General features: G+C 40.9%; 1 protein-coding gene across 1 annotated transcript; it reads left to right on the plus strand.

Moving 5' to 3' along the window:
* The first annotated feature begins 35 nt into the window (after window positions 1–35).
* Window positions 36–5631, plus strand: mmab (metabolism of cobalamin associated B). The gene is made up of 4 exons (XM_048611452.1): window positions 36–582; window positions 1512–1576; window positions 3648–3707; window positions 4891–5631. The coding sequence occupies exons 1-4, from the start codon at window positions 355–357 to the stop codon at window positions 4979–4981; spliced, it is 444 nt and encodes a 147-aa protein (XP_048467409.1). The 5' UTR covers window positions 36–354; the 3' UTR covers window positions 4982–5631.
* The last annotated feature ends 4292 nt before the right edge of the window (window positions 5632–9923 follow it).

Below are 9923 nucleotides of genomic sequence, written 5' to 3' on the forward strand. Positions count from 1 at the left end.
TCCTTCTATCTCTTGCTGAAAATTGACTTCTGCAGTACTGAATCAGCAGCACTTGAGGGCAGCTTGCGGTCATTCACTCCATCTGCAACATTTCCTTCTCGTCATTTAAAAAATAAATATTCACTATTGCCAGGTGACTAGCTAAAATTGGGAGTGTTCTTAGTGGGAGTCACGAGAATGCCAGTCCTTCCATGTGGTATTGTTACCTCAAAGAACTCAAGTGTCAAGAGGTAGGCTAATTTTGCCGATGCCACAAGATGGGGCGAGAACAGAGTGAAATCCCTATTGTAGAGAGTTGAGCTTTGGAACACACCATTGGTGGTCAGTCAATCTTGCACCATGTTTCCATAATGCATGCTTCTACATCAGTGTACCACTGGTAACTGGGATTATTTCATAGATTATATAAAACATAAATATACACACAATGTACACAGACTTTTAATGTACATAAAAATGTTGATTTATCCTTTGTTTGTTTTAGAGAGAACAGTATTTAGTGAAAAGCCAGTGATTGAACTGGAGACATGGATTGATCGATATACAAAGCAGCTCCCGCCTCTCTCGAACTTCATCTTACCAGTACGTTTATCATATGATTCTCTCCTGCCACATGTACTATCGAATGCCAGTTTCCATGACACATCAAGCTACAAATTCAGGTTTGTAGCAGGTTGTTGTCGCCTTGAGGTATTTCGCAAACTGGACTGTGGATTGTGACTATAATGCACGCTGAAAATCTGTTTCTACATTGGTTATACTTGTCACACACTAAATTTAAGATTTGTATTTTTCTGTTAGTTCATGTAGCCTGCAGAGCAAGGCAGTTCCAAGAGTTCCCTAAAATCTCATCAATGGAGTTTTAAATATCTGTGGATTTATTTCCCAGTAACAGCAAGCACTGTATCTGGCCATAATAGTGTGTCAGTGCAATTGTGTACACCCTGTATGGTTGTCCTCGGAAAGGTGCCTTTGGGACCTGATATACCTCATGGAGAATTCTCTTTCAAGATGCAAACAGAATGCTGGCACAGGCCTGGTAGAAAATAATCTCTTCTTTCTTTTACTTATTCCCACCTAACTTGCATGGGGAAATCCAAATTTGTGAATTTTCTGTCTTTAAAAACACTGAAAAAGAGCATCATTTTGAAGTTTCATGTGAATTGTACGTCAAACTGCTGTGTTAAAGAAACCACTGAAAATTGACAAGGAAAGTACTAAAAAAAAATTCATACTTCAAAGGTTGTATTTCATGATCTTATTTCAAACTGAAATATATTTATTCAGCTCAAATTCTATTTTTGCATCCTTATTTATCAACTAAGGAATCTGTACCCTCGATGGCTTGACCAAGAATAGGTGTTAGACTTGTAAGTTGTCATCCTTCTCTGGCAAATGCATTCATTGTGCTAACAAGTGATGCTGTAGCACCCGCTTACTTTGTGCTTATTGTTGATATCTTGTCCTCTGCTGAACAAAAGCTGCCACAAAACTTCCTTTTCCTTTTGCAGTCAGGAGGAAAATGCAGTGCAAGCTTACATCTGGCACGAGCAATTTGTCGTAGGGCAGAGAGGAGGTAAGTTACTGAACAGCATCTTCATTTTACTGCCAGCCCAGCAGTGTTGCGTCAGTGTCTCTTACAATTATTTTGCGTTTAGACAAATTACTGCTGATAAACAGAATGTAATTGAAAAAAGGCCTGGATGTAATTATTGCATAATGGTCAGCATTTTTTTTTCTTAGAGGAGATTTTAATTTGTGGTTTTATACTGTCATACAGCAGTAGTGCTGCTTTTGCCCAGCACCCCTGTGTGTGTGGGTGGTGGGGGGAATGAGAATGGGAATGGGGATGCGGATGCAGGACACAGTGAAAAACACCAGTTGTGTGAATAACTTTATTAATGTTCCACTACCAGGAAAAACACTCGTGGCCAAAAACCAGTGTCAAGCTCAGCCCCATAACGGGCAATGCCTGTGCGGAAGAGTGAAGGGTACTAATCAAATCAAAATAGTTTGAGGGGGAAATAAAGCATTCCACTCCCCTTGGTGCTCACCTCTCCCTAAAGACATCGAGAGTGTTGGTGGACACTACGTGCTCCTTCTCCAGGGACACCTGGACTCGAACATAGCTGCGGAAGAGGGGCAGGCTGTCGGCCGTAATGACCCCCTTCATGGCCCACTGCCTGTACCTGTTAATGGCCAGGCTCAGGAGCAGACCCGTAATGAGATTCTCTGACCTGGTCAATCCACACTGGGTGCCCAAAGGTCAGGAGCATGGGGCTGAAGTGCAACCAAAAATACAAAAGAAGATTCTTCAGATAACTAAAAAGGGGGGTGCAAACGCCCACACCCAATATATACTTGGTCCATGGACTCCACAGCACCATAGAACAAATAGTTGGGATGGGAGTCTGTGATCCACTACAGTCTGCGGTTACAAGGCACTGCTGTGTGCAACACCCTTCACCCCAGACCCCCGAGGGAAAGAGGGAGGACTCCTGTGTAGAGAGCCCTGCGCTGGGGATCTCCACTTCTCAGAGGCAAATGGGCACGCCAAGGCGTGTCAGAGTGTGGACAAAGGAGAAGAGGTGGATGGTGTGCAGCAGCAGTCTGTACAAGCAGCAGCAGTCTGTACAAGGCCTGCCGTTTTATTTCTTTAAAAGATGTGTAACACAAATTCCAGAGGCGGCTCAGGTTGTGGGGCACAGGCTCCCAGGGGATGTGTGGGATCTTGGGGCCAATGTGAAATTCTGTCCGAGCAGGGATATGCCCAGGCCCCCGCCACCCAGCAAGTCCCTGACCGTGGTCACCTTGCAGCCATGGCCCTCCCCTCCACCAGCCAATCAAACCCGCAATCGTGGAGGTGCAGATTCCTGTGCAACGGCTCTCTGATAATAACTGCTTCTCCTGATGGAGGGTAGGCTCAGCACGAGTTGACCATGTCCCAGACAGTGATCAGGAACTGGTAAAAGACAGGCAGTGTCTTGAGGGCGACCTGCAAACCCTCATGGTCAATAAATAGGAGCTGTGTGTTGTAGTTGAGGTTACGCACCTGGCAGAAAAAATACATCGCCAGGCCAAACCACCTAGGAGGATGCTCAACATAAAGGCATCGCTGCAAGGTCTGAAGGCAGAAAGTCGCCACCTGGGTGTGGATGACCACCAGCAGCTGACCACCCTCCTCAATAGGCAGACTCAGAACCTGTGCCATGACCCAGTGCATCTTTTTGTCCCAGAAGAAGTGAACCAATGTTTTCTGGATGTCAGTGACAAAACCAGGAGAAGGGACCAAAGGGACCAGCTGGTACCACAACATGGAGGCACTGCCACTATTACATAAAACCCCCATGCATGGGCAGCTCCATTCTGGCTAACAAATAGTGATATTGAGATTTGCTTTGGAAAGAGATCAGGTTTAACGCTTTGTGAAATTTAATAATCACAGCTGGCATCACTATAGACACATTGTCGTTATCCATGAAGACTCAATACTGAACTATGAGGTGATGCATATACTTGAATATGGGGTAAAAATAAAGGGACACCTGCCAGAAATTCCAAATTTAATAAAGCAAACCCATTTTAAGATTTTGTTCTTCTGGAGTTCACACTAAACTGCTGTTTACCTATGCATTTGCCTTTACCAGCATGTTCCGTGTCGTCCAAGCTGGAGAAGCTGACCAGAATGCTGCAAGATACCTCAACAGGTAAATTAGTTTTATTGAAATTGTTAATGTGAAGCTATTTGAGTTGTACTGGACTGGTAAATGAACATCAGGATAGGCAGATATTTACATTAAAATGGAAGCAATACTGCAGAAGATGAGTGGCTCCCTCTTAGCCCCCTACCAATAAGGTGGGGTGTTGGGGGAGGGGGGCAGTAGTGAGGGGAGAATGAATAAATTGGGCTTCATTGTATTTTATACTCGGGATGGTAATGAACAGTGAAAGACTTTTATCACTCACAGTCAGTATAAAATTTCCAGGGATTCCAAAGCAGTTGCAGAGTAAAGATTGTTTTAAACTGCCCAGCACATAATTTAACCATGGTGTGAATTTCTCTTCCCAAATTAGTGGCTCTCTGAGCAAAGGTGCCTATCATTTAAGGAGACTTTCTTCGTTAAAAACATTTGGCCTTGAGAATGTCTTGTGATCCTTTCGGTTGAGTATTTCATCTACCTGTTGTAAGCTAGGCAGCAGAAGCATTTTATTTGGATTCTTTATACGCTAGCTGTTAATTGCTATGTTGGCTTACTAGACGTGTGCGGGCATTGGCTGAGAATATGGACAGCATAGCGGCAGTGAAGCTGTTCGGTATGAAATAGTAGTATGGTTGCTTATTCAGTAACCTGGAGGATAATAGCATTTTCTAGAGGAGGACAAATATGTGGGATATTATCAAATTTAAAAACAAAATCAATTCATAGAATCCCAACAGTGTGGAAGCAGACCACTTGGCCCGTCGAATCTACACTGACTCTCCAAAGAGCATCCCACCCAGACCCACCCCCTCCCTATCTTATTCCCGCATTTCCCGCCCTAGACACAGTGGGCAATTTAACGTGCCATTCCACCTAATCTGCACGTCTTTGGACTCTGGGAGGAAAACGGAGCACGCAGACGTGGGGAGAATGTGCAAACTCCACACAGTCACCCAATGCTGGAATCTAACTCGGGTCCCGGGCATTGTGCGGCAGCAGTGCTAACCACTGAGCCACTATGCTGCCCCTCAAGAAGTTCAAGAAAGCACCTACTTAGGTAAAGTTTGGAAAGTGGTTCAATCATCATATTTGCCTACAATGATCTGTCCTTGGTCACAGAATTGTACCTTTTCTGATCTTTAATACTTTACAATGGTTATGAACCTCTGATTTTCCTTTTTCCTCATAGGCTAAGTGATTACCTGTTCACATTGGCAAGGTATGCTGCTATGAAAGAAGGGAAAAGGGAGCAAATTTACAAGAGACCATATGCAAACTAGGTCGATGTCGCCCTAATGTCCACCTGAAATGAAGATGGGTGATCCCTTTGTTAACTGATTTATGAGAGCTATTTTAGCTCATATTTTTAAATCCTTGTATTGATAGCAGTGCTATCTTCCTTTTGTCTTTTGAATTTCAGTCAATTGTTGCTATACTAGTTACCTGACATTGCGTTGCTTCTCTTGTAGAATGAAGTTGGTTTGCTCTTTAACTTCTCATTGCAGGTGATGGCAAAAAGTGATTTTTTTTTTTTTTAAACAGCATGTATATTTTTAATTGCTTAGTTGTACCTTCAGACACTTGTGGCATGGTGATTATGTCCCTATCTCTGGGCCTGGGGTCAAGTCCTATCTGCTTCAGAGTTGCATTATAACCTGTCTGAACAGGTCAATTTAAAAATACCTGAAAACACTGAGCTGTCTTTGAGCCTGTGCTGCTAGATGGACAAACCATTTGATGGAAAGCCAAGCACAGTTAATAATCCTGGACTCATATGTATCAATGACATCTTGCACAAAATGGATCCATTCCAAGTGCTATACTGTATGCTCTAGGGCTCCCAATCCTGGCTTTGGATGATCTGGACACTCAGCAGAGGAAAGTTCCAATCTATTAATGAAATAAATTGACAATAGCTGTCTTCTCAGAAGAACTGTATTTGTCTTTTCTCAAAAAGATGTTTTATTTATTTTTCTGTTCCTTCTGCCTAACTATCAAACAAGCAGAGAAAATGACTTACTTCCAGAAGTTTCATGAGGCAAGAACACCCAGGACCATTCTTTTCACTGTGGCACATCAAATGTTTGCTCTACCTACATGTATGAAATGAGGTATTAAAATTAGGAATTCCATTTTCTGTTCCACAATGCAGAGGTGAATATTTTTTTATAAATATTGATCTGATTTAAAAACAGAAAAGGCTAGGAAACACATTGGATCCATTTGCATCTGAAAGAAAGCCAGATGACAGCTAAGTTGTCTATTCAGCTGCTTTACAATTTTTATTTTTGCAGATATTCTAGATACTGTTTCCTACAGTAATTAGGGTCACTGAGTAATGATTATTCTGTTTTGTCAAAGATATCTTTGCATCACTTCATTTCTGAATTCATCCTATAAAGCTTTATTTTCTATGAATTTTGTGTTGCACTGAGTGGGCTAAAAAATTCATCTTCTAAATGGTTATTTGAAGAAATCAGTGAGTATATTAACTCCTTATTTTTAATTTGCTGAAAATGAGTATTGTGCAGTTTTATATCAGCACTGGCTAAAGCACCCATGCTATTTGTTAGCCAAAAAGACGATCATTTGGATGGTCTCCAATCTTACACCACATTAAGAAATCGCCATTGCTTTCTTAAAACCCTTTTCAGTGTGATTCTTTACTGTAGCTGTAATCTCCCTGTATTTTCTGAGGAACATAACAGGAACTAGGCTATTTAGCCCCTTCCAAATTGCTTTGCTGTTCAATTAAATTGTGGCTGATCTGCAGCCTACCACTATACCGGTCTTTGTCCCATATCTCAAAAATTAACTTGACCTATTTGGGAAAGTCTTCCAAGTGCCTCCTGGCATCCCTGATGGCTTTATGCAGGTCATATCTGGATTTTCTGTATAGGTCTGGGTTGTCCAACTTGAATGCTGCATGCCTGGTCTTCAGTAGGCAGCGGATTTCCTGGTTCATCCAAGATTTCCATTTGGGGAAAACTGGGATTGACTACGTTGGTACATAATAAATAAGAATCAAAATTAGAGCTCCATCCTAGACAAAGCAACCTGTTTAATCGATACCCTGTCTGTCACCTTAAACATTCAATTCCTTCTCTACCCATGCACTTTGCTGGAATCGGAGACCTACAGCACAAAAACATACCCCTCAGTCCACGTTGACTATTATTAGAAACTAAGCTAGTCTCACCTACCTGCACTTGGCCCATATCCCTCCAAACATTTCTTATCTAAATGTCTTTTCAATGTGTGTAATTGTGCTTGCATTCCCCACTTCCTCTGGAAGTTCATTCCACACACAAACCACTGTGTAAAAAAAGTTGCCCCTCATGTCTTTTAAAAAATTTTTCTCCTCTCACCTTTAAAAATGCCACCTAGTCTTGAAATCCCCCACCAGATGGAAAAGATCTTTGCAGTTCTCCTTATCGATACCCCTCAACCTCCTATACTCCAGTGAAAGAAAGTTCCAGCCTATCAACAACTCAAATCCTACATTTCTGACAACTTCCTTGTAAATCTTCTGAACCCTCTCCATCTTAATAATCGGTATACGGCTACAAGAAACATTGTAGTAACTTACTATGGTATGACACTCCCACCTGGAAGGAAGAGGGCTGGATGCAGAAAGGAACCACCATCTCACGTCCCTGTTTAAATCATAGATTCTCCATGATCTTCCTGGAGGTAGCCAATTAGGAAGCCCACCTCCAAGATCCCTTTCCAAATAATTATAGCAGAGGGCTGCAGTCACATTCAGTGTAGCCTGTGGATATAACAGGACTGGCTGCGGTACAATGGAAAGGCTGCCATGGATCAAGTGCAGTTGAAATGGAGATGAAGTTGCTGTAATGGCATACCTTCTGCTTGGGAGACCTTAAGAATTATTGCCAGCAAATTAGTAATTAAATTGTTACGTGGTTCAGACCTCCCATTGTGCAGCTGCCTCCAATGCATAATCAATTTCCTGATGTGTTAGGGAATGTGCAATGCAAAAACTTGTTTCCACAAAATGACTATTACTTGAAGTCTCAACTACGTTAAATTGTTTGTCTCCCAGAACTAGAAACCAATCTGTGACTACATCACTATTTCATACCACAATAAGTAATCCTCACGTATGATTTTGGAGTTTATGGACTATGTGTTGTTTTAATCCTAATACTGTTGTCAGTTTTGCTCTGCATTTAACATTGTTAAAATCTAGAGTCTCAGAAACAAACAAATAAACAAACAATCTGAATTAAATTGGGAGTAAGATTTTTTAATAGCATCAATAGATAAACCTGCTTAAAATATAATATACAATCAATGCCCAAGAAATTCACAGGCTAATCATAACTTAGTGAACTGTATAGTAAACTTTTCTAACCTGTTATTCAAAATAATTTGGTAATATTACTGTCTCATCTCCCAAGACCACGCAATTGTCAAATTCCCTGTGCATCAAAATGCCTTTTAAAAAGCTTATTTTACATTAAATATTCACTACTTAGTACAAATTATAAATAACAATAGATGTTGCTTGGTAGTTTTAAAACAAAATCCAAACTTGAGATTTAGATAATCTAACTTTCTGCATTCAAATACTTGAGATTTAGCAGCCTGCCAACATTCTCTGTACAGTTCCACATCATCCAGATTTAAGTTAGCAAAACAAGAAAAATAAAACTGACATAATACAATATTATTCCAAAAGTCTAATGTATAAACAGGAAGTCAGATGTTAGAATTTATATTTTCACAAATAACAAGCTGGGATGGGTTGTGAAAAGATGTTTGTTCATTAGTGACTTGATCATTTCCACTGGTTCACTGATCACTTGCATTGATTCACGGCTCATTCTACAATTATAAGGGGCATATTGGTTTGGCTGATCCAGTCAGTGCTGTGATTGAGGAAGTATGCAGGGAACCAGATACAAACAACATTGCCAAAACTATTTTACCAAACAATACATGAATTCCAGTACTGCCATCCTTTTCAGCTTTCATAACTGTGCACCTCCTGGTCTTTGACCAACATCTACTAAAGTAATTTTCAGTACATTTTATGACAGTAAACAATTGGCAAAATGTAGACACTCTACAATATTACTTTACACTATCCTTAGAAGAATCTATAATAGTGTGATCCTGGATTCATTTTTTTGAGACAGGTGTTAATGAATTCCCTTAAATATTCGACACTGTACATTAAATATTAGGCAATGAGATAAAGCTGGACTTTGGATACTGTGAATCAAACAGCGCACACTTCACAGGAGGTGGTCAGTTTCAATTCTATTTTGATTCATTGAGAGGTCTTATGTTGGTGATGGATTTCTATGAATGCCCCTTTACAGAAATGAATCAAAGATATTTGAAAGCCTTGGCCACTCAGCTTTACCCTGAAACACATCATGATCTTGATATCCAAATGATTCCTAGCTGTTGGTGAGCCATTGTATTTCTTTCAGCGACAAGAATTCTCTGATCCCAGCAGTCCTGTATAGCACAAAGGTGCATTCACACCCATTTCTTTGTGATTGGTGATTAGGAGAGTTCAAATCCAGTATTCATACTGATTGCATAGCGGAGCTTCTCTCGCAGGATGCTCTTTTTACTGTAGTTGGGTAGTTTAAGGAGATTGAAGCAGGTGGAAGAGGTTGGCAGCCGACCACCTGGTTCCTTTTTGCGGATGGTAAAGAAACCCCGAAGCACACTGCCCAGTGTATCTCCAGTGTCCTGAAGTACAAAGACATATTAAATCGTAAACCATGACTTCCCATAAAGAAATAGGACATTTCTGGCTCTGTTCAAAAATGTTGCTTCTGATATAATGTTGCCCTACTGACCTGTGTCTAATCCCAGCTGTGTTGAATTTATAGATCTCAGCTGAAACTGCAACATAATGTTGCTAAAATCAGTCTTTCTGCACCTTAGAGTGACCAATGACCTCTTGCACACATGCATTATTAGATATGGCTATAGTATCCTGCATGGTTGAACAAGTCTGATAACACACACTATTTGAGCTCACATAAAGCAAGATCATTCACGTTAGGTAGAAGAGAATCTATAATTGCTGAGGGAACTGTACCCCAGAATAAACCACCATCTTCAGGAGGGCACAAGAAAAACGTGTGTGTGTGTAAAGGCAGGGGGCTAAATGGGGAAAGAAAAGTGGAAATTAACATACATCTTACCTGATCATCTGACACCTCCACACAGCGA

Source organism: Rhincodon typus, chromosome 24 (assembly GCF_021869965.1).
Source record: "Rhincodon typus isolate 14 chromosome 24, sRhiTyp1.1, whole genome shotgun sequence".
Classification (NCBI taxonomy): Eukaryota; Metazoa; Chordata; class Chondrichthyes; order Orectolobiformes; family Rhincodontidae; genus Rhincodon; species Rhincodon typus.